General features: G+C 44.3%; 1 protein-coding gene across 1 annotated transcript in view; it reads left to right on the top strand.

Moving 5' to 3' along the window:
- cacna2d3a (calcium channel, voltage-dependent, alpha 2/delta subunit 3a) overlaps positions 1-25,896 on the top strand; it is a 185,340-nt gene that overhangs the window by 116,063 nt on the left and 43,381 nt on the right. Inside the window, exons 12-16 of the mRNA XM_061736038.1 lie at positions 12,681-12,759; positions 16,375-16,508; positions 21,582-21,653; positions 24,293-24,373; positions 24,885-24,959. Of these exons, the coding sequence (XP_061592022.1) occupies positions 12,681-12,759; positions 16,375-16,508; positions 21,582-21,653; positions 24,293-24,373; positions 24,885-24,959 (441 nt within the window). The remainder of the gene's footprint in view (positions 1-12,680; positions 12,760-16,374; positions 16,509-21,581; positions 21,654-24,292; positions 24,374-24,884; positions 24,960-25,896) is intronic.

The following is a 25,896-nucleotide window of genomic DNA, read 5'->3' as shown; positions in this document are numbered from 1 at the left end:
GAATAGCAAAGGGGGATTAACCATGCCTACTATAGAGTCCTTTCAGGGTGTTTAAAAAATGTGGTAAAAATCCTCTGACTAAGTAAGTAGAAACCTGTCTCCCTGCTTTACTGCAAGGCAATAGTGGTGTACCTTTTAGAGGACACGCATGAACCCGGAAACAACGGTTAAAATAGTGAGAATGAAGACTTATAGTTGTACTTGAGCATTGTGTTTGTCTGTGTATGTATGGAACTGTTCACGACCTCCAGCACCCCTCCCTCCAACTCTTGGCTCAAGCCTGAACAGCAGTAAGCAGAGAGGCTGCTGGATAGTTCTATTAAGAAGTCCTGCTGATAATAGTAGTCCTCTGTCTGTCACACTCTCCAAATCTGTCTCGCTCAGCCTTTCTTTCCTCCGCTACAAAACTGCAGCGCGTCCCACTGAGCCTGCATCCAGGCTGAGGGGAACCAAATGCAAATGAGATCACAGATATCTTTATAAAAATTCATGATTGATGCATAAAGTCATCATTACTTTTATATTAATATCTACTGATCACAAAAAACATCTTGTGTGTGTGTGTGTGTGTGTGTGTGTGTGTGTGTGTGTGTGTGTGTGTGTGTGTGTGTGTGTGTGTGTGTGTGTGTGTGTGTGTGTGTGTGTGTGTGTGTGTGTGTGTGTGTGTGTGTGTGTGTGTGTGTGTGTGTGTGTGTGTGTGTGTGTGTGTGTGTGTGTGTGCGCGCGCGCGCTTCCTTACCAGGGCTATTTGGCATTGATTAGAACAGTTTGGTTGTCTCTCTTGACTCCTGTTGACAATGGCGATAAATTCCATCAATCACCTGAGCATGAAGCCTCTTGAGCTGCGAAATCTCCAACAGCGAATCTCCTGACTATGTTGGACATGAGGGCATCCATTAGGGAGATAGGACTGGCTTGTGCGCGATACAGTGTTTTAATCTGGCACAGAGTAATACCAAATAAAAATGATCACTGGGGGTACGCACCAATGTTTTCTTTTATTATTTTTTATTTTTACCCATCTCTTGAGTCCACTGCCTGTCCCCCTGGGTATAAATATAGACCACTATCAAGTTTATGGCATCAAATGGAATTTTCTAATAATTTGAGAATCAGTCTTTTAATTGATATGTGTAGATCTGTGCTCTCTGTTTTAGTTTTACATAATATAATTAATCTTCTGTGGCCATTGATTAAGAATTGAATATGCACACCTTTAATTCCTTGTGTCATCCAAATGACCCCAACTGTTTGGAAATCTTGTTTGAGACAAGGTGAAGCCAGACCACACTGTCATCTCACAAAATACTGCACCATGGGATACAGAGCCACACACACATCGCTGAGAATGAGGAGACTGATATGCTGTCTCACATTCAACATGGCCCAAACCAGAATGTATTGTTTCGCGTGTATTGTAGATTGACAGTACCTTATCTGTTGCTGCCATTTGGGGGGACATAATGAGGAGTATCTTTCTTGCCAACATTGTTTCTGTTGTCACGTAAGAAAAGGGCTGGCCATTGTTGACCATAGAGAGGATTCCTTGGGGTCAGTTCTGCGTATGACAGGAACTGAACCCAATGAATGCTAGGAGGCAGGCGATCAAGGTCTCAATATGGCCGTGGTTCACATAATTGTTTAAAATTGTTATTTTTTGAGTACCAACAACCTGTGAGTTAGATGTATATTCTAAAAACCCAGAATTAGATCCAACAGCCTTGTTCAAAGTCCTGAATTTGAAATAATAAATATATTTTTTTTACTTCAAATAAACATTTCAGATTAAGAAAACAAAGGAATGTTTTATCCATTATTGCATATGGCAGGTTCCAAAAAGCTGTATTAAAAAAAAAACTAAAAAATAAGGTAATTAGAAATGAGCAGTTCTTGAATCTTGGTCAAAACCCCCTAGAGCTGTGCTTATAATCACTTAGACATGTAGGGTCACCAGCTTTTAGTAATGGTAGGATAAAAGCAGACTCAGAGATAAGAAATTTCATTAGTGGCAAGAGATAGATTAAAAAGATTTTCTTTTGACAGAGAAATAAAGTCACTTGCTAACTTTAGAAATCGTGGCACAGGGTTATCGGGCTCTTCTGATTTGTTAATTTCTAAAAGCTTGAAAGCCTTGTGTGCCAATCTGTCAGTAATTAAAAATAAAATCCCTGCTACTCTGTGAAAAAAGGTTGTTTTTCAGGGTTTTAGCGTGAATCAGACCTTTTTGAGCAGCTGTTTTGACCATTTAAGTGTAGCAAATCCAAGATGAACTGGACATGATTTAAGAAGTTACTTCATAATGTCAGGATTTTACATACATTCACAAGGTCTATCCATATTAAGAATGACAGTTATCTTGACACACATTCTCTGCAATGTTCTTGCTTACTTTTAATGAAAATTGGTTAACTTTATGTAACAGAGGACAAAATAAGTAATAAATAATAATAATAACATTTCTGTCATACAACTACAGCCTTTATGTTCAGTAGTTTGTTTAATAGTAAAAATAATACATTTTTATAAGTGCCTTTCATGAAACCTAGGGACACTATCCAACAGACAGGAACAACAACAACAACAGCAACAACAACAACAGATCAAATCAGCATATAGTATAAGAAAGAACACAATGTAGTCTGACTAAGAGTTAATTGGAAATCTTGAACAGGTGAGTCTGGATTTGAAGATGGGAAGAGTAAATATTTTGGATGTCAGGTGTTAAGGTGTTCCACATTTTGAGAGCAGAGCAGTTGAAAGCTGTGCTGGCCATGGTGCTGAGGTTGGCAGAGGGAACATTAAGGATCTGAGGGAACAGCCTAGAGCGGCGATCGGGAGGAGCTCAGATAAGGTCAGATAAGGTGGAGGTTACGGATGGCCTTAAAGGTGAACAGGAAGAGTTAGTAATTAATTCTTTGGCATAGTGGGCAGTAATCGATGCAGGAAGTGACAAGATATTGGACAATGATGAGTGCATTGTGGACAGTGAGTTTTTTCACAGTTTAAATCAAAGAAGTTTGAGGTGAACCGCAATTTCAATTTGGATAAGCAAGAGATGGAGGAGGGTGGGGATATGGAGTCTGGTTTACTAGAAAAGTAGAGCTGGATGTCATTGGTGAAGCAATGAAAATGGATATTGAATTTGTGAAAAATATTGCCGAGGGGGAGTAGATAAGAAATAAGAGAAGGGGCCCCAGGAGAGAGCCCTGGGGCACAACTGTGGTTACTGGGGAGGGGTCGTATCTGAAAGATTTAAGCTGTATGAACTGAGTGCGGCCTACAGGAATGAAACCAATGGATGGGGGTGTGGGTGATGCCATTGGATGAGTCCATTCAGGAGGATGGAGTGAGAAATGGTGTCAAAGGCCGCACTGAGGTCAAGAAGGATGAGGATAAAGTATGGCAGAGTCAGCTGCAGTGAGGAGATCATTAGGGATTTTTAGGTTTTTTTTGTCTCGAATCTGCACTACAAAAAGTAATTTCTAAGAAGATAAAAAAGGCTTGTTTCAAGGAAATTAGTCATGTGTTTGTCTAGTTTCATTTTTTGTTTGGAAATTCTGGGACCCAGTGCATTTTGGTCCTAATTTGATTTAAAGGGGACCTATTATGGCATCTAATCCCTATTTTAAACAGGTCTTGAATGTCCTAAAAACAAGCTTTTGATTGTTTTTGCTAAATAAATTAGAAATTCAGCCTATGTCTTTATCTTCCCAGTCTCTAACCTCCTTCTCTATGTGGGATTCTGAGTGGGCGGGGAGGCTATGATAATGAGGCTCTGTGCTGATTGGCTGCCTGAATGACGTGATACACCGCTATGAAAAAATGGCGGAAGCTCAGGCCGGCGGAGTTACACCGTGTCATAACTGCATGCGATGCGAGCGAGCGTCAGCGACAAAATTAATTCCATTGCTTTATTAGGGCCCCGAGCACTTACAGTGCGAAGGTAGGAATTGTATTGTATTGTAGGAATTTTTTCTTTCTTTCTTTCTTTCTTTCTTTCTTTCTTTCTTTCTTTCTTTCTTTCTTTCTTTCTTTCTTTCTTTCTTTCTTTCTTTCTTTCTTTCTTTCTTTCTTTCTTTCTTTCTTTCTTTCTTTCTTTCTTTCTTTCTTTCTTTCTTTCTTTCTTTCTTTCTTTCTTTCTTTCTTTCTTTCTTTCTTTCTTTCTTTCTTTCTCTCTCCAACGAAATGAGGGCCTTTTTGTCCCAAATGTGCCCCAAAAGTCACCAAATTTAGCACGCAAGCCAGGCCTGGCGAAAAATTTGATATTTAATGGTTTGCATTAATGGTTGTGGCCTAATGGCTCAACGGCGCCCCCTAGAAAACTTTGTGCCTCAAGCCCCACAATACGGTTTGACGTACATGCACGAAAATCGGTACACACCTGTATCATGTCGCAACTTAAAGAAAAGTCTCTTGGCGCCATGGCCGAAACCGAACAGGAAGTCGGCCATTTTCACTTAATCGTGTAATTTTGGTGCAATTTATGCCATTCCTTCGGCAGTTAATACGGCCCGAACCGTAACGTGCACCCAGGTGTGTTATACATCAAATGTACGTCCCCATCCTGCGACGACGCGCATTACTTTTCTCAGTCAAAAGCGTTACCGTGGCGACGCTAGACACCAAAAAGCGCGCCCCCCCTTCATCTGATTTGTCCATATTTGATAGTTCCTACTTTCTGCCATAACTTTTGAATGAATATACATAAAGACTTGTGGGTGGTGTCATCGGACTCGGAGTCCTTGACGCTGCGCGACACGGCATGCCGTTTTGAGCTATTTTCTTCCTTCGCTCGCGTTGAAAGTTGGTTGAAAGCGCTGTAGGAAACCGTCATGGATGAGGAACGGCTGATCCAGTTAGTTGAAATGAGAAATTATCTCTATGATACCTCCTCATTTCACTACAAAAACCTCAATAAAGTGGCAGCTGTCTGGAGGGAGATGGACAGAGAGTCCGATGTCACGCAGTGCGAAGCGATAGTCGGACGCTTGCATGCAGTTAGGACATGGTGTTTAGTTGTGAGCGTGGTTTGCATTTTGGTTACGTAACGAAAGATATAAGTCGCTTTGGATAAAAACATCTGCTAAATGACAGTAGTAAAATGCTTTAAAAAAAATATTTTGGGATTCCTGCCCACGCAGCACTTTTTATTTTACATAAAGGGCTTTTCTATTGCTCTTACTGCCTCCCATGTTTCTGTATTTGGATCCACATACAACGTTGGGTTACTTACGTAACCCCGGCTCTCTGATTACGTAGTGAGGTATCTCAGCCTATAGGAGAGCGCTCTCATGCGGTCGAACTACGGAAACTCCAATGACACCCCATCTGTCGGAGACAGACCAATGACAGCAGTGACAGGAGAGCCCGCCCCCTTTATATTCCACTGCCGTCAGTTCTACCGACATTCTAAGCATGCGTCTTCCTCGCGTACTGCAAGGAGGGGAGTGTACTGAGATACCTCACTACGTTATCAGAGAACCGGGGTTACGTAAGTAACCTAACTCTCTTTTCTAACTCCGTTCGGTATCTCACCCTATAGGAGATATAGACAACTCCCGAATTGCACCATGTTCTCCGAAGCCGGCACTCTGACCCCAACAGACAGAGAACAAACGAGGTGTAGATCAGACAGCATCCACCTGGAGAACAGAATGAGCCAGAGAGGGCACTGTAACATCCAATCTATAAAACCTAACAAATGTATGAGGCGAAGCCCAGCTTGCAGCCTTACAAATGTCCTTGACAGAGACCCCTTTAAACAGGGCCCATGAAGTGGCCATGCCCCGAGTGGAGTGGCCTCTTAAGCCCATCGGAGCCTGTAAGCCCCTGCACTCATACGCCAATCTGATAGCATCCAATATCCAGTGAGACAACCGTTCCTGCGAAATAGGTTTTCCTTTATGGGATAAAGCCCAGGACACAAACAGCTGGTCAGCTTTCCTGAAACCCCTCGTCCTCTCCACGTACGCGCGTAAAGTGCGCAACGGGCCCAGGGAGTTCAGGCTCTTCTCCTCGGTGGAGGAGAAAGCTGGAGGATGAAAAGCTATCAGTTCGATAGGGGCACAGTGATAAGATGGACGTGTCACTTTCGGCAGGAAAGCAAAGAGCAAAGCCAAGAGCAAAGCAGTCTTAAGTGACAATAATTTCATGTCAATTAATTCCAGAGGTTCGAACGGGCGCTGGCACAGGGCATCGAGCACCAGAGAGAGGTCCCAGGATGGGACAAGGGTCCTGGGGACCAGGAGCCTGCGGCGTGCGCCCTTCATAAAGCGCCACACCAGCGGGTGCTGACCGACAGTATATCTCGCAAAGCCGACGTGGCAGGCAGAAATGGCGGCCAGATACACCTTAATGGTGGAGAAAGCCCTCCCCTTATCCATCAGCTCCTGAAGGAAGCACAATACTTCAGCCACAGAGCACTGATAAGGGACAACATTATTCAGTTCCCACCAGCCCTCAAACACACCCCATTTAACATTCTATAATGAGCAGGTAGACGGAGCCCTGGCACCCTGAATGGTTTCCACCACCCTGGGTGGCAAACCAACAGCAGTTAAATTCAGCCTCTCACGGGCCAGGCCCACAGAGCCGTGCGCTCCGGATGGGGATGAAATATCTCCCCGTTCGCCTGGGACAGCAGGTCCCTGCATAACGGGAGTGGCCACAGCTGGGCCCGAGAGCATCTGGATTATCTCCGCCAGCCAGTGCTTCCCTGGCCATCGCGGAGCGACCATAATTACTGAGAGGTGATGCTCCCTCGCCCTCACCAGAGGGGGAGATATCAGGCTGAGGGGTGGAAATGCGTAAAGCAGTACGTTTGGCCACGGATGTGCCAGCGCGTCCACCCCCAGGACACTGAGCGTTTGTTCGCGATGCGAAGAGATCTACGGAAGCCTGGCCGTATCTCTCCCAAATTTGTCTCACCACCTGGCGATTGACGACCCACTCGCCGTACATGGGATTTCCTCTCGAGAGGACATCCGCCCCTGTGTTCATCCTGCCCGGGACATGTGTCGCGCACAGACAGCAAATGGGCGCTGCTCCAAGTTAACAGGGCGTGAGCCAGCTTGTGCAGCCGCAGGGAGCGGGTCCCTCCCTGGTGGTTTATATAAGCCACCGTCGTCGAATTATCACTCCTTACCAGAACATGACAGCCCTGGAGGAAGGGCAGAAAACGTTTCAGAGCCAGAAACACCGCTAGCAGCTCCAAACAATTTATGTGGGCACCGCGCAGCTGTAACGGCCACATTCCGTTCACCGATCTGCCCTCATGAACAGATCCCCAGTCGGTCAGACTGGCATCGGATGTAATCACTTTCCTCTGTGACACATACCCGAGCGGGGCTCTCTGGGTGAAGAGAGCCGGGTCCCGTCATTGCCGTCACCGTAACCGGGCAGGAGCGGTGACGTCGGGGACATAAACGTAGCGAGGCCACCCATCGCTGGAAATCTCTCATTTTCAGCAGGCCTAACGGGACCACCGCCAACAGCGAAGCCATCGAGCCCAGAAGACTGTGACACCCCCTGAACTGCACTGTGCATCCCTTGCTGGAGCGAGACAGACACTGATGAAACTTCTCCCTCCGCCTGTCTGTCAGAGTGGCTCTGAAAGAGAGAGAGTCTATCGAAAATCCAGATATTCTATGCGCTGAGTTGGCGTCAGACAGCTCTTTGCATAGTTTATTCTGAAACCCAACCCCGTGAGATGAGTTATCAGAGTATCTGAATCTCGGGCCTACAGGGCTCCCGTGTCCGAACAGAGGAGGTAATCGTCTATATAAGAGTGAATCCTCAGCCCCGAATCCCTCAGAGGATTCAGAGCGGCCTCCACGCACTTGGTGAACACCCTCGGAGCTAGTGACATCCCGAATGGAAGTGTCATATATTCGTAGGCCGTGCCCTGATAGGTGAACCTGAGAAATTTCCTGTGTGCTGGGAGCATATGGACGTGGAAGTACACATCCTTCAGGTCGATTGAAGTAAACCAATCACCTGAACGTATGGCTCGAGACAACACTGCGAGAGTTCAGAACCCGCAGATCCAGGATGGGCCTCAGCCCCCCCCCCCCTCTCTTCGGGACCGTGAAGTACCTGGAGTAGAAACCCAGTTGAGTTTCTCCCTCTGGAACGCAGTGTTGTGCATGAACGCGTTCAAATGAACGCGTTCATTGAACACGTTAATTTCTGTGAAAACGTTGAACTGAACGCAACATATTTACACATAAAGAACTTGAACGTGAACTTGTTCATTCTGCAGATCATGAACTGGAATTTGATCTGTCCAGATTATGTGAGCTTCACTGTTTAGGTCCAATTATTACGGAATAATCCTTCTTATTTCACCAGCGGGCGGCGCGCATATTTAAAATGCTCGACAAGCCCCGTGCAGTCTTTACGAATGTAGGCTGATTTCTGGTTCCGCGTTACACCTACGGCGTGGGGTACGCGGCGTGCGGACCGTATGGTTCGCGTCGCCGCGTGCCTTGCGCCGTAGTCTTCGCCGTCGATTTAACGCGGAACCATAAATCAGCCTTGACGGGTGAAGAGAGACGTTGCAGACACAGCGTCAGCGAGCCGTCAGATGATGATCCGCTTATCATTATCTGCGGGAATTTTACACATCGTCTCCCAAAGAGTCTGACGGTAGGAAACTAACCTTTCTGTGCAAATTATGTCCACCTGCGCTGAGAAAACAAGTCGGAACGTCTGCCTCGTCAACTTCAAATTTGAAACGTCATGTGGAGTTAAAGCATCCGCCCAGTGGGAGAAAATATCTGCGAGTCCTTAACAATCAAAAAAGTTCCCAGAAAGACCTAGAGGTCTGATTTCCCAGTGACAGGTAGACAAATTGATAATGCACTACAATGTTGGAGATTTACAGCCTCTGAATAAAGTTGAAACGCCACTAGGACAATACATGATTGTATTTAGCCGACAAGGTTGCACGGCGGTCAGGGTGGAGGTGAGAGGCGACAAACGGCTCCACCGGCGGCGGCCCGGAGAGCCCCATCTCATCCATGCCGTGGACATCCAGCCCTGAAAAACCCTTGACGGACACTCTGTGTCTCAGAGGCTTATCCCAGTAGTGCTTCATCTCCCTGACGCACTCTGGGCTGTTTGGCGGGGGCTTGTTAGATGGGAAGGACTTTCCCGTCGTAGAGATCCCTTACAGGTCCCTGGCCGGCCTGGGGAGCCGGCCATTCGAGGCCAAGTCTAGCCGCAGTCCGCTTGCAGACGTCATATAAATTGACGTTGGATGAGAGAGTTGGAGCCAAGCCGCTCTGAGCGCTGGGAGGCCTGGACTGCTGAGGAAGGATAGCGTCATCATCATCCTTGTCATGATCGTCGGTGAGGAGGTCGGACGCAGGGTCGTCGTCCTCCTCGCCTCCGCCGCTCATCAGCACGTCCTGCTCGAACTGGGTGAGCAGCTGGAGGTTGGACGAGTCCATAAGGTCACCCCATTCCGGCGCTGGAGGCTTGTTATCTGGCCCCACGCCACTCGGTGAGGAAAGGGGGGCTTCGGCGTTAGGGTTTTCGCCGGCATACCGGAGCAGGTCACGCACGACTCGGGGTTAGCGAGAGCGTTTTTAGCGTGGCCTACTCCCATGCACGTGATGCTGAGAGGGTGACCGTCTCTGCCCGAGATGTAAGAGCCACATGCCGCTGGGCAAGAGCGCGATGAAGACTTGGGGGTTTTCCGGGCACTCGTTCCCGAGGCTGTTGCCATGAGATCGGGAAAAAAGCCACCTTGACGGGGCTCCCGGCGGTGAAAATGTCGGGAGGGAGCTAGCAGGTGTAAGCTGCTAGACTGACGGGATGAGCTTGCCTCGACGCGTTAGCTATCCCCTCGACAGACGGGCTAGTAGGGGGTAAAGGCTACTAGCTGGTCTTAAATTCGAGTTAGCAGGTGTAAGCTGCTAGACTGACGGGATGAGCTCGCCTCGACGCGTTAGCTATCCCCTCGACAGACGGGCTAGTAGGGGGTAAAGGCTACTAGCTGGTCTTAAATTCGAGTTAGCAGGTGTAAGCTGCTAGACTGACGGGATGAGCTCGCCTCGACGCGTTAGCTATCCCCTCGACAGACGGGCTAGTAGGGGGTAAGGGCTACTAGCTGGTCTCGAGTTAGCAGGTGTAATCTGCACCGGGGAAAAAGCTTCACCCGGGCTAAAAATAGCAGACTGACAGGGCGACCTACCAGTCTGAAATTGCGTAATGACACACAATATTCCTCAGCGAATGCCGACGGCAGAGCCGAAGTCCTGCGCTCGGCGACAACGTCCTTTACGGCTCGTCTGTGAGCTGAAGCAGGGGACAGATCTGGTCGGGCTGACTGAGGAGAGCTTGTAGTTACACTCGCGGGGAAGAAAGCGAGAATGTCGGTACAACTGACGGCAGTGGAATTTAAGGGAGAGGGGCGGGCTCTCCTGTCACTGCTGTCATTGGTCTGTCTCCGACAGACGGGGTGTCATTGGAGCTTCCGTAGTTTGACCGCATGAGAGCGCTCTCCTATAGGCTGAGAAACCGAATGGAGTTAGAAAGAACTCAATTCTTAACTGTAGGAATGTGAGAACACTTATTTTTAACAAATTAACATTGATGTTTGAAAGGTTGGGAAAGTGAAACATAATCCTGGCTATGTACAAATCTTGATACTTTCAGTGTTTGTTCATGTACTGTATGCATTTTTCTCCTGTCTATGTAAAATGTGTGCACTCGCATATATAAACAGTTTCATGCTAAAGCTAAATGCTCTGTAGTTTTAATCATTGCTAAACTTAAGCCACCTGGAAACCTCTTGGATGTTTAATAACTTCCCTGCCTTTTATTTTGGTTCTAGTGAAGCAAAATACCGTATTTTCTGGACTATAAGCCGCATCCGCTCTATTTTTAAAAAAACAACAAAAAAAGATATACAAGCCGCACCTGTATATAAGCTGCATCCGCTCTATTTAAAAAAAAAAAAGATATGCCAGCCGCAGATATTTATGTTGTTAGATTAGATATTTACTACATGTACAGAAGGATTTTGAACTGTAAATTATGTACATGTTTGTACCTAAATAGATCCTTTCCTAACAGTGTCATTTTAACACGGCAGCAACTTTGCTGATTAAAACTGGACAGAACCAAGAGAAAATAACTGGTATTTATTTATCTATTTATCTGTTTGAAATCTTCTTCTACCTACTTCTATCTGCTAAAGAAGAAGTAGCGTATTCTTCTTTGCATTTATTTTGTCGTAGTTTTTATTCTAATTCCGGTTAGCACTCCCCCTAGCGGTGGAAGAAAAATCCACAGAAAAGCTGCACCTTTGTATAAGCCGCATGGTTCAAAACCTATGAAAAAAGTAGCGGCTTATAGTCCAGAAAATATGGTATATAACTACAACTAACAACTCCTGCTGTGATCAAACTTCACCACCAATCAAGCCTATGATCATGACCATTTACTGGTAATATGAGTAAACATTTCTCATCTTTTTAACAATACAATGTTCTTTTTCCAGATCCAAACTGATCAGAGCTCTTTTGGAAGCACAAGGAGAACCTGCTCAATATCAAGCTGATGGTCATAATGTCATACTTGATTGGGGTATCTTGAGATCACAGCTCTGTTGTGCTCTCTTTTATCTCTGGCACCGTTGTTCACATAGAAGAGGGTTGTACTGTATGAATAGAAGAAGATTACGATTTGGATAAAAAGGCCTGCTTCAAAATGACAGCTTAACAAATGAGCTTGTTTACAGTGAAACATAATACAGTTGACAAAGGAACAATACTATCAAATGAAAAAAGATAGAACCTAGAATTAGCTGTCTGTTGTTTATGTCTTTGTCAGCTAAGGTTTTTATAATAGCTATTGATCTTAAAAGGTTTTTTTTCTATGTTTCCATAAAATATGACATAATGGGATAATTGGTTTTTGACAGAGAAATGAAAACTATAATAATAAAGTTGATGAATAAATATTATATGACAGTTTTTAGGGAATACTGCTCACTGTGCTCCCAATCAGATGGCATACACAGATTTCAGACATTTGTCAAACACACCACTCTAATCTAGACATATCTGTGCATTCACAATACAAACACACATTTCCTGTCAGGGCGAAGGGAGAAAGTGAAAAATGGAGGCTTGGGACCAAAACCAGCTGTGCGCCCAGAGGCTTGCATCTGCTTCAGTCTGGCACCAATACTCTTTACACACAAGACTGCGTACAGTCACCTGCCAACTACACCTGCTGCTCCAGCCAACTGAGAGCTGCTGAGCGCAATTCGGCTTGGCACTGGCAAGTTAGAAAATGCTCTCAATTGAGCATATAAAACCTGGATTTTAAAGTGAACTGTTTTCTTCATGGTTTAACATTTTCTTTTTTTTTCCCCTTGAAAATGCAGAGTCTTTATACACTTATCATATTTTCATACTCTCATATGTCAATAGTTATTAAAGTATTTTTGTGAGTTGACAAAAACCATAATATTTTAATCAGTGAAAATCTTTCATGGGCCAACAATCGACTCAATTATAAAAGAATAGAAGATTTACTAATCAGCAGCAGATAAAGGCTGAGCCTATTGGTTGGACTTGACGCTGTTATCTCCTGTAGCGGTGTGCTGGCCTCTATCACACTGTTATTTATATGAATGACGGAAGCTATCTGCTCTCTTTTCGTAGGTCCGAATATTCCCTTACCTGATTGGTCGAGAATCAGCCTTCGCAGATAATCTGAAATGGATGGCATGTGCTAATAAAGGTGGGATGTTGTAACATTTTCCTCCATGTAGTCTGTCTATGCAGAGAAAATGTGATGCATGCTGCTCCCAGCCAGGAGGAAATTTACACATTATAGACCTTTAGATTTATTTGGCACATGTGTAATGTCTATAAGCATGCAACAGCACAGATAAGTTTGTCAGTGCTCATCAGTATTAGCATGTGTGGATGATGAACAGCAAACATATGGTTACACTTGCCCAAACACATCATGTCATATAACTTTGTCATCTTCTTGGCTTAAAATCACATCATGACAGTATACTACTTTTTAGCTGCTTTGTGTATGGTTACGGTTGTCTCAGTGTGTAGAGCTCTTTCCCCCAGGGCTCTATATTTAGCTGTGAGGTGGGTGATCGAGACAGTCTGGCTCCATTTCCTCCGCTTGCAGTAGATAAGACGGGCAAGCCACAGGTCACACAAAGGGTGTGTGTTTGTGTGTGTGCGCGTGTGTGTGTGTGTGTGTGTTTGCGAAAGAAACAAGGACGTCTACAGTTTTGCGTGGAAGCGATATCAGAGAGTCAGTTTAAGAGTGTTACAGTGCGGGGAATGTGTGTTTTTATGTCATGCTATATGCGTAAGTGTGCTGGTTGATGATGCAGCCTTGTGACAGCAACAAGCTCTTCAGTCTGCAGAGGCTCATCTTTTTACACCAAGGTGCAACATCTTGATTCCAGATGACAGCAGAACATTTAGCTCTGTTTCTTCAGTCAATGCAATACCAGACAAGTGTCTCAGCCTGCCTACTGTCACATGCCTCTGAATGAGGAAATAGACTGGAAGGGCTGTCAGTGTCACAGCACAAATAATGACTCAGTTCAATTCAGTGTCAATCAGTTTTACTGTATTTATATACTTTAAATCTGAACATCAGACTTCCCAGTACACTGTAAGGTAGAAACCTTGCAGTATTATTTAGTAAAACCTGAATTACTTTCTTCAATTTTGCTGGAGCAGTTAAATATTTACCCTGTCAGTTTTTGGTTGTGAGTGAGCTGTAATGTAATTACCCATTTTCAACCCTAAATGCCAGTTAACTCAATCTGGATAGCTGAACAACTATCCTGGAATCTTGTGTCACTCTAAATATATTTATCTTTAGAGGCTTGATAAGTGTTGAAGATGACAAAATGAAAGGCTTACCAAGTACATACAAGGTTGTTTTTTTGATGACAGGAGATACTGTAGTAATTATATATAATTTGTCCTTATTAGTTTTATTTTTTTTTTTTTTTTTGGGGGGGGGGGGGGGGTATATTACCAAAACCAAGGTCACCAACAGCCTTACTCAGGCATGTTTTGCTTCAGGTACTACAGGTGTGCTGTTTCACCAAGAACAGAGCCCGTTCATGTTTCTCACTCAGTGGCCCCAGCGGCTCAGCCTGAAGGACGCCCTCCGGCTTCCTGGGGGAGCAGTCATTTGGAGCTCACGACTGTGATAAATGATGCAGGTAGACTGAGATGACTCCCTTTGTATCACAGTCTGTATGCCAACATAGTCGTTGTGCCGTGGTGGAATAAAAACCAGGTTCACAAGTCTCTGAGGGTGGAAGGGAGAAATCTGTCAAAGTTCACTTCCAGGTCAAGTTCAGAGTCTGGTGCTTTGTCTTGTATTGTATGTAACTGTAGTCAATACCGTTACAGGGTATTAAAATCAGAATGTGTCCTGTATAAATAGAACAATTTTTATGTAGATGAGGTGATTGCTGTCCATCTGTTATTGGGTAATTGGATTAATACCAGGTACTTCTCCCATCTATGTATTGTGTCTCGACTCGGGCTCTTATCTCCACAAAGTAAAGATTCTGCCAGCAATGATTACCCTTAAATCTATTTCCTGCAGCCATGATTTTCTACTTGACTGCCTCACGGTGATGGGGGCCGTTTGCTGTTTTTACAGTTGGGTAGATATCTGGGGGTCTCTCTTTTCTCTTTTTCACTGCCCCTTGTCCTTTTGTCACTTTCTTACAGTTCTAGCTCCATCTCCATCTCCCTCTCCCCCTTTCCTTCCTCCTGCTATGAGAACAGCACTCTCTTTTCCACATGAACATTAGCATCATAATGACAGTATTAGCAGGAAATGGCATCACATTTGGTTTAACTGAGAGGTTTTACATTTCATGTACATGACACTTAAGCAATCAGAAGCCCATGCTGGTTTGCTCAGACTTGAACTATCCCATAGTTTTCTGTAGGTATATGTGCATACGTATTTAATTCTCTTTTTCTTCTTTACGGCAGTACAGATGTAGTTTCTCTGCTTTGTTACCAACATAAGTTTGATAAGAGCACAAGTAGCTGGTGAAATGTGGTAAAGTAAGGTCTGAAAAGCAACACCATTCCAGACGTGTCCTGTCTCTGGAGTCTACCTGATGCAGCTGTGCAATGCCTCATTGCTCTATGCCATGTTTATGATGCACAGCTGTCCAAGTCTGTGTTCTGCTAAAAATATTCAAAGGATCAAGCTCATGAAAACCATAGAGAATTCACTCAATCTTCCCAATTAAACTTTGTGTCTTTAATTTTCTTACACATCAGTCAGTTGGAATTTATGTCGGGGTTTCTGTGTAGATGCAGTCGGCATGTGTGTGACACCTCCCACAAAATTTTAGTCACCACTTTGTCACAGTCTTGAAAACCGCCTCGAAAATGAAACACATACGTACACACATGACCAGTGACGTGGACACATGTCCAACACATCACTTCAATTAGTTATTTTTTAATACATACATGTACAGGTATGTGTATGTATATTCTACATTCAGCTCTGGAACATCATTTATCCAAGGAAATATCCAGAATATACACAGTATGAAAAAATTAGACTGTAAAGAGCTTAATAAGCTAAATGAGAATTTGCTACTCTGAAAGACGGGGCTAAAAAGATAAAGACGGTAGAGTAATTGATTTTCTTTAAGTTGATGATATAGCTACGGGTTAGTTTGATTAGGACACATCACCTTGCCGTGGTGTAAATTACTCTGACATGGTATTAAAAGTTTTCAGCCATAACATTGCGAAAAGAGATTACTTTACATTTTATCTTGAACTTGACCTCATCAACTAGCTTAATTTAACCTGCCTCTAATCGTGCATTGAAGTTACAGAGTGACAGAACATTGTTTAAGAGGGGCATCAGCAATTTGCATTGTTTTATAACTCCACCGCCGAACAGATCTGGCTTTATGGGGGTGTGTTGAAGTGTGGATGTGTTCTCACGCTTTTTAGCTCCAAATATACAGTATACTGTTGAGATGTGACGACAAGCCTCTCATGATGACAAAGCATTTGTGCCGATGCTGAACCCTCAAGAGATTTGAACAAATCTGGCATCAACGTTTAATATTTTAATACACTTTAAATGTTTTTTTTCATAGAATGCATGCATTGTGCACAGCTTGCTTCTTTTTTTTTTTTTACAACTTAGCAAGTCCACTTTTGTCCACGTCTTACTCTTAAACCCCCCCCCCCCCCCCCCCCCAACAACATGAAGATGGCCATATGCCATCTATTCTAGGCTTCCCAACAGTACTTCACACCCAAGTGTTCACAGTTTCTTCAACACTGTTCTCCGTGTCTCTCTGTCTGGCAGGCTACTTCACTCAGATTTCTACATTGGCAGATGTTCAGGAGAACGTAATGGAGTATCTCCACGTGCTGAGTCGCCCCAAAGTGATCGACCGCGAGCATGACACAGTATGGACCGAGGCGTACATCGATAACACTGTGAGTTGGCTGTCGTTGCATGGTGCCGCACTCAAGTTCATGCAGTCCCTGTTGATGTTGCGCACCCACTAGGCTGAAGATGTCATGGTCCTGGAATATGCTGCTATTGATTGAGAGCATTTACATTTAATCCACAATGCACTTTGCTTATGCTTGTGTTGAAGTAAAAGTGTTTTTATGATGGATGAATTACATAACCCAGATTAGGCATAAAACACAAGCAGCATTTTAATTTTGTATATATGAGCGCCAACATGTAGAAGTGTATTTGTGCATTGCAAATGGATGCATTAAGTGCACGAGTCCCCTGTGCATGTTTGGGACTTTAGTATTGCATATAACATTCACGCCATTCCAAAAATGATCTTTCCTTACAATATTTCTCTTTGTACAAATCCTCTTCCTGCCTTATTCCTGTTTTATAGTTTTCTGACACAGACTTCATCTTTTCAACAGCCAAACTGGTAATCACCAATTATATTACCCCGGAAGCCATAATTTACATGCAGCATATTGGAATATTGATGCTTGCATGATTGCACATTTTGCTCAAGTACTTTTGTTCTGAGTGAGAATTGCAAAGATTAAAGAGGCAAGTAAAGAGAGAGATAACTGCCTTCTCACAGGAATCTCCACAAATCATCAATACTATGTGCAAATTACTTTTTCTCAGTCCTTTTTTGGAATCCTCTTCACAATGCCCTATGTTTTTCTTTTATTCACGTTTCCGCTATTATATTGTCCTTTTCGTTTTAGTTATCTCGTGTCATTGATTCGGGCATAGCATTAATAACGCTCACATTTATTTCCGGCAGCAGTCCTGGTCAGTAAGCTCTTCTTTATTGACACAGTCACTGTTTTTAAGTTGCAATCAAAGTTGACATTAGTGGATTTTATGCACCCACTGCCACTCCATTCCGTGAAAATGACTCTGAAAGGCTTTCTGACACTTATCCCTTAATGTATTGACCCTCTCTCTCCTCCTCCTCCTCCTCCTCTCCTCTTTAATCTGTTCTCTTCAGCTCCCCCAAGCGCAAAAGGTAAAAGTTAAAAAAAAGAAAAAGAAAAAAAAAGACAGAGACAAAAAAACAATTTGGTTTGAGGGCATCACTGCATTGTACCTTGTTGGGGCCTGCTCTGTGTTCCCGTGCATTTCATTTGCATGTATGTTTTGGTTTCTGATGTCTGTGAAATAAAGACTTTATTTGGGTGGAGCATACCACACCAACTCATGGCATTATTTTGTGTTTATGTCATGTGTCTTGAGGCAGGAATTCGACCAACATCGTGGTTATTGTCAGCTCAGTGGATCGCTCTCTTCCGCATGTCTGGTTAAACATAAAAGCACGTCTGCACGCAAACCTGTACAATGTTAGCTGTGCTTTGCCAGCATCTCTCGGCTGGTGGTGTGTATACTCTGCTCTTTGGTCTGTGTGGTTTTGGTGTGAAAGCCAGATTGCCTGTGTCATTTGTTTTGGTGTAACTCGCCAATATAAGCTCTTTTGTCATCTTCTGGATGAAAATCCAATAGTTCATAAAGACTGGCTGGATGATCTGTTCTGATGCCTTTTATCATTTTCTGCGTTTGTATTTCGCAGTGATTTATGAATCGTATGTGGGTAGAGATAAGCAGCTTTATAATCATAACAATGATGACGGCACAGCAAGTGCCCCAACAGCTGCCCCCCCCAGAGCAGTCACATTAGATGGCTGGCAGGGCGCGTGTTTGGTACAACCCTGTTAGTTACTGCCATAGACTTGTACTGAATGACACCAAAACGGCTTAACAGACAACAAAAATATGTTTTCTTACACTATCATTTTGAAAAGCAAAGGATCTTCGCTGCTTGTTTGCTGTGATTCTTGAATATATTTTGGCCATTTATTGCAGTTTTGTTGGAATATTTTGAGTGACGTCTCTGATTTAATTTTACATACCTATTTATTTCAAGTTATTTTACTAATTGCTGAGCTTTTCCATTTTAATTGAAATTTAGGCATATTTTTATTTATTTATTTTTATTTTTTTATTTTAAGTTATGTACAGTATATTAATGCATTGAAAGTGCCATAGGACGAAAGTGTGATTGATGAGTTACTCGGCTCTACTCCAGCCTGGTTACTGTGAACACGCTAACAGACAAAACCAAGAAAAAGGAAGTTCACAATGACACAATGACAGGGAGAAAAAAAAATGCATCCATTCGGTCATTGTATCAGATAAGAAATGAGGATGGCTTTAACTTGCGAAATTGGTAACCGTTCGAGATTTGTGTTCCCGGGACTGATGTGTATCATCTTTCCAGATGCAGGGTCATACTATCTGATCCCTGCTCACCACATCCCTCTTACTGCAACCCAGTAATCTGTCTTTTCTCCCCCGTTTTATTATCTCCCCTTTCTTTTATTTTTCTTTTGTCTCTGTCCAGTTTTTTTTCTCTCCTCATTGGCTTGTCTCCACTCTTCTGTCCCCCACCACTAGTACCACACACACACACACACACACACACACACACACACACACACACACACACACACACACACACACACACACACACACACACACACACACACACACACACACACACACACACACACATATACAGAATACCCCCCCCCCACCCGCGCTTCTCTCAATTGTTGGGCTCACCAGCTTCATCCATCACTCTCTGGCTCATTTGGCTTTGTTTCCTACTCAGCCAAATGATCTGACAGCAGAGCTCAGGGGTGGGGTGACAGAAACGCGTGCGCCCGCGCGCGTGCGTGCGTGTGTGTGTGTGTCTGTGTGTGTGTGTGTGTTCTGGGGGTTGCATTTTAGGGACATTGTAGAAGGAGCCAGTTAAAGAAAAGGAGAAATAAAACATGAATATATCATCGGAACATTGGAAAAAATGTAAAGAAAGCTGAGGTTGCGAGCACAGAAGTTCAAAGTATGTGATTGATACTTGATTAAACATGAAGAGAGACAAATGGGAAAGCTGCGAGCAGTTGATTATCTCTTGATGATGAATTGAAGGAGTGAGCCGTTGAAAACATCATGATGAATGATTATAAACTCCACAGTTTCAAAGCAAACGTGTTAATATTGATTGAGGTAATTGAGAGCTTTCATACATAATCCCCGAAACACCTGTGCAGCAAAAATGCTCTCTGAATCTGTGTTCCCCATGGGGTCTGTTTTTAGTTCTCTCACAGGAGCCTGGTGGGGGAGCTTTGGCTCCAGTACTCGCATAAAGAGGCACCACAAAACCCTGTCTCCAAGGCAACGAGGGTCACCTCATCTACAGTATCAGCACACAATTTGTCACAGCAACCTAAATTATTAGTTATTCTATGAAATCCAGTGTAGAAATGTGTATCTGAGACCTCTGAGGAGTAGAAATGTATTTTTTTTGTCAGTTGGATATCAAGTAAATGAACAGCTTTTGGTATTATTTTCATTCTGTGACCTGCAGCAGGGGAAAGAACGTCTATGGCTCATTTGTGTACATTTGTCTTGTCTGACTGACTTTAGATAAATACAGGACAGCAAAGATGACGAAGATTGCCCCAAACATATTGAGCTCTGACCTTGCATGAGAGGTTGTCGGTTAGTTTTTAAAAGTCAAATTCCAGATATCGAGCACTCCCCAAGAAATTAGGGGCATGAATGTTTTGAAAGATACTAATTCAAGATTGAAGGACGTCTCTCTGTCCTTACCAGGGTCAGCAGACTTTTAAAGTGTTTTCCTTCCCGGCCGAGATTTGTGAGGCTTCTTTATTGCTGTGACGTGGTTTTGAAACCAAGATATGTTACTTGTGGCCTTTCTCCAAGACTCAATTTACATCTGCATGACTGGAGCATGGCATTTGCCAAATGGCTAAGAAAGGTCTGATTTTCACCAAAGCCAAGATTAATGTTAACGTGCAGGAGTTTACATGGAAAGGATTACTCAGGAGACCGGTGATATTTAGTGTGATCGAATGAACCGTGAGTTTGGAAATAGACTTGATATTTGAGAGTTTAGGTATTTTTAGATGATGCTCTGTTCATTTTTCCCGTCCTTTAATCGATCACATTCTACAGCAGCCAGTCCGTCCGTTGTTAGTTACTTTTTACGTAGATGGGATTGTTCTCCCGGTGTGTGGATTTCTGTTGCCAGGTGTCTGAACTGAAGTCACTGATCCCCTTTTTCCGGTCTCTGATGGAGACAGAATAGATATGGATGTCCTGTCGTTGCCGGTTTACACTTACTGTAATGGGAAGTGAGAAATTGAGAAAGTAGGGTTAACAAAAGGAATTTAAAAGGAAGGTTAGTCCCAAAAACTGCCTGATATTGACTGGTGGATATTCTGAGTAACACAATAGCCTTCAGCTAATTACTGTAGCAGACCATGCTTCATGTGTTTGCTTCCTTATCTAACTTGAAAAAAAAAAAGTTTCTCTGGGATTCATTTTGTCCTCAATGTGGTAATTAATTATCGTGATGCAAACATAAACTACATGACTGACTGATGTTTAGACAGTTTGGACATTTTTGACTGGGCAGCATCAGACCATGTCTTGTCAAGCATAAATCTTTCCTCTAGTCTTTTCATAAAGCCGTCAAGCTTTCATCTTTTAATGATATCGTCATCAGATACAGACAGTTGCTCGAAACATAAACATCATGATTATTCTAGCAGTCTTTTGAGAAGAAAGATACTGTGATCCAGACTAGAGGCACTGCCCTCGGAAAGGCTTATTCTGCAAGAGATCAAAGGCTGGCGCTGATTGAACACATTTTAAGGCAAATAATAAACATGAATAAAACATGTCATGGAAGTTTTGCAGGTCCCTCGAGAAGATAATACAGCTAGCTCCGCCAAAGAAATTCCATCAACGTCACTGTTTTAGAGGAAGATTTTATGCAAATAAATTCCCTTACTTGATGTGACTTTGCAGGATGTTTCATATATTACGCATGATGCCGTTCAGTGTGCTATGTGGTTACATCTCATGTGTTATTACACTAGTAATGTTCAATAATTAGCATCTTCTTTTCCTTCTCTCTGTTTTCATGCCCGATCACTTGCTACACAACCCTTGCTCAGTTAGAGGATGGTCAAGATCCAGTTCTGATGACCACAGTGGCGATGCCAGTGTTCAGCACCAAAAATGAGACCGTAAGTGCTGCAGGCTTGACCGTCCCTGTTACACTTTTCTTTTCAGTAAAATCCCAAAGTAAAGTATTAAGAGTTATGGGTTGTTATTATTATTATTATTATTAGACTGGTTGGGCAAACTCCCATGAACCCTCGAGCACCCTGCGGAGGGTGTAGAGCTGGTCCAGTGTTCCACGGCCAGGACGAAAACCGCATTTTAACTCCTGAATCCGAGGTTCAACTATCGGCCGTATTCTCCTCTCCAGTACCCTGGCATAGACTTTCCCGGGGAGGCTGAGACGTGTGATCCCCCTATAGTTGGAACACATTCTCCGGTCCCCCTTTTTAAAAAGAGGGACCACCACCCCGGTTTGCCACCCCAGCGGTACTGTCCCCTTCCTCCATGCAATGTCGCAGAGGCGTGTCAACCAAGACAGCCCTACGACATCCAGAGACTTGAGGTACTCAGGGCGAATCTCATCCACCCCCGGTGCCCTGCCCCTGAGGAGCTTACGAACTACCTCAGTGACCTCGGCTTGGGTGATGGATGAACACGCCCCAGAGTCCCCACTCTCTGCTTCCTCAGTGGAAGGCATGTCAGTCGGGTTGAGGAGATCCTCAAAGTATTCCTTCCACCGTCCGACAATGTCCCCAGTCGAGGTCAACACCTCCCCACCCACACCATAAACGGTGCCGGCAGAGTACTGCTTCCCTCTTCTGAGGCGCCAAACGGTCCGTCAGAATTTCCTCGAGGCCGACCGAAAGTCTTCCTCCATGGCCTCCTGGAACTCCCAGACCCAAATTTTTGCCTCCAGGACTGCCCGAGCCGTGGCTCTCTTGGCCTGCCGGTACCTATCTACTGCGTCAGGAGTCCCACAGGCCAACATAGCCCTGTCGGACTCCTTCAGTCTGACAGCATCCTGTACTTCCGGTGTCCACCACCGGGTTCTAGGATTGCCGCCACGACAGGCACCGGAGACCTTGCATCCACAACTTCGAGCCGCCGCGTTGACAATGGAGGCAGAGAACATGGTCCACTCGGACTCAATGTCCTCCGCCTCCCCCAGGATCTGAGAGAAGTTCTCTCGGAGGTGGGAGTTGAAGATGTCCCTGACAGAGGGCTCAGCCAGACGTTCCCAACAGACCCTCACAATCCATTTGGGTCTGCCCGGTCTGTCCAACCTCCTCCTCCGCCAGCGCATCCAACTCACCACCAGGTGGTGATCAGTTGACAGCTCAGCCCCTCTCTTCACCCGAGTGTCCAAGACATGCGGCCGAAGGTCAGATGAAACGACAACAAAGTCGATCATTGACCTCCGGCCTAGGGTGTCCTGGTGCCACGTGCACTGATGGACACCCTTATGCCTGAACATGGTGTTCGTTATGGACAAACTGTGACTAGCACAGAATTCCAACAACAAAGCACCGCTCGGGTTCAGATCGGGGAGGCCGTTCCTCCCAATCACGCCTCTCCAGGTATCACTGTCATTGTCCACGTGAGCGTTGAAGTCCCCCAGTAGAACAATGGAGTCCCCAGTTGGAGCACTATCCAGTACTCCTCCCAGGGACCCCAAGAAGGCCGGGTACTCCGCACTGCTGTTCGGCCCGTAGGCACAAACAACAGTGAGAGACCTTTTCCCGACCCGAAGACGCAGGGATGCGACCCTCTCGTTCACCGGGGTGAACTCCAACACATGGCGACTGAGCTGAGGGGTTATAAACAAGCCCACACCAGCCCGCCGCCTCTCACCTTGGGCAACTCCAGAGTAGTGGAGGGTCCAGCCCCTTTCAAGGAGCTGGGTTCCAGAGCCCAAGCTATGTGTGGAGGTGAGCCCGACTATCTCTAGCCGGTATCTCTCAACCTGATGCACAAGCTCCGGCCCCCCCCCCCCCCCAGCGAGGTGACATTCCATGTCCCTACTGAGAGGGTTTTGGTCCAGGGATTGGGTCGTCGAGGCACCCCGACTACTGCCCAGTCCACATGGAACCAGCCTATCACGGACCTTCCTGCGGGTGGTGGGCCTACAGGAAGGCGGGCCCACGTCACCGTTTCGGGCTGAGCCCGGCCGGGTCCCACGGGCATAGACCCGGCCACCAGGCGCTCGCCTGCGAGCCCCAACGCCAGGCCTGGCTCCAGGGAGGGGCCCCGGTGACGCCGATCTGGGCGACGTAGCGGTCCTTGATCTATTCCTCCTCATGATTGGCTTTGTGAACCGCTCTTAGTCTGGCCCGTCACCTAGGACCTGTTTGCCCTGGGAGACCCTACCAGGGCCGTGATGCCCCACACAACATAGCTCCTAGGATCACTCGGGCACACAAATAATAATAATAATAATAATAATAATAATAATAATAATCTAATTTATAATAATAATAATATAATAATAAAATATATAATAATAAATTATTATTATTATTATTATTATTATTATTATTATTATTATTAAGGGGTTTGAGAAACCAGACAAAATGTGAAATAATAGTTGATTGCGTTTTGACACAGAGTTTGACAGGGATCTGTAAACTGGCATACAGTTGAGTATTGCTACCAGAGACTGAAATATTTATATCATAAGATTGTTGTTTTCTTTGAGAGACTTTTTTATCTAAGAAACCTTTCAAGTAAAACGGAATAATATCTGTGTCATCTGTGCTTCCAGAGAAACCACGGGATCCTTCTCGGGGTGGTTGGGACTGATGTGCCCGTGTCCGAGCTGCTCAAAACTATTCCTAAATACAAGGTAGCTTTATTTAAAATCCCTTCTTGCAAATAAAGTGACATATATCTCCAAGACATTTGAGCTAATGCTCCACAGATTTATACTTTATTTAATCCTAACCAGGCTTGTCAGCAGCAACGACTGTGTTTTCTGTTTTTTTTTTTTTTTTTTCTTAATAGCAGATGCTGGATTTAAGCAAGTGACGGGATTTAAGTTTGCTTTGCTACTGCAGTATACACGTTCACCTCTACAGTGCAGTGACTGCATGTCAAAGCCACATGCACACTAATCACAGCTTTTGCAGATGTGAAGCTTGGTTCGGTGTCAGATTTTAAAATTTAAAAGGAGACATTTGTCCAGACTGTGGATGAATGAATCCACTTGTTGGGTTTAATCACAAAAGTCTCATTTTGACTGCTGAAGATTACACAGAGGTTGATTAGCCCAATTCACAATTAGTCCCAGTTGTGTTACGGTTCATTCTTCTTCTTCTTTTTTTATGGTGTATCAATATTTCGGCTTATCCCCCTAGCTTGGCATTCATGGCTACGCCTTTGCAATCACCAACAACGGCTACATCCTCACCCACCCGGATCTACGGCCCCTCGTGAGTGTTACCTCCAGCATTTTGTTATTAATCTTATTCAATTTAGCTAAACCCTTCTATGATGCAGAGAATAAAGTTCAAATAAATCGTTTTTCATCGCAAGTTCATCGCTGGTTTTGTTTTCCCATTTAAAGAGACTGAATATAAGTTTGTCAAAGAAAAATGTGTGTTGTTTTTTCTGTCGGGGGGATTGTACTGCGTCGCGTGGGTGTCTTGGTTACTTGACAGTATGCAGATGAGGAGTGCGTATCCCACCCCTCTGCTGCTCTGTGAATAGACAGTGATGCACCTCCTGAATGCCTGTGATTAACTCTATTGTACTAACCCACTTTCCCACAAGGGAGTAAGGGAAGCAAGTGTGGAATCAGAGAGATGCTGAAGAGTAACCTGCAAAACATAAAAAAAGAAGTTGCAGGGTGACAAAGTGCAGTGCAGAGTTATGGGAAAAGAGCAGCTGAGGAGATGAGAGAGCAGACAGTGAGGCAGACAGAAAGATGTTCGGTCTAATTAAAGATGTTAATGAGCAGTGTTTAACAACTAATGAGGGGTGGGATGCTGTCCTCACTGACAGATGAATGGAAAGAGACATTCACACATATAGTAGGTCCACATGCACAAAGACATTAACTTTAATTAATAAGCACGATGCTCTGGCTTGTGTCACCTTTCTGCTATGTTCACGTCAAACGGCGTTGGTGGGTGAACCAAAGTGATGAGCAGGGTACTTAGATGATCAGTAAATGAACATCACTAATGCATGGTATGTGTACGGCATGGCGATAATAGTGCATCAAGACTAAACGTTCTCTCTGGAACCACTTTTGTGTACTTGTTTGAAAGACTTTACATTTATACTTATGGTCTCCAAAACATTTATCTGGACTGAAAAACAGATTTTTTTTTTTTTTACTGAGAAGCAATTCAAATGTAAAAGACT

The sequence above is a fragment of the Cololabis saira genome, chromosome 12 (genome assembly GCF_033807715.1).
Source record: "Cololabis saira isolate AMF1-May2022 chromosome 12, fColSai1.1, whole genome shotgun sequence".
In the NCBI taxonomy this organism is placed as follows: domain Eukaryota; kingdom Metazoa; phylum Chordata; class Actinopteri; order Beloniformes; family Belonidae; genus Cololabis; species Cololabis saira.
Note: the sequence above shows the minus strand (reverse complement) of the source record. Positions and strands in the feature narration are given on the sequence as shown.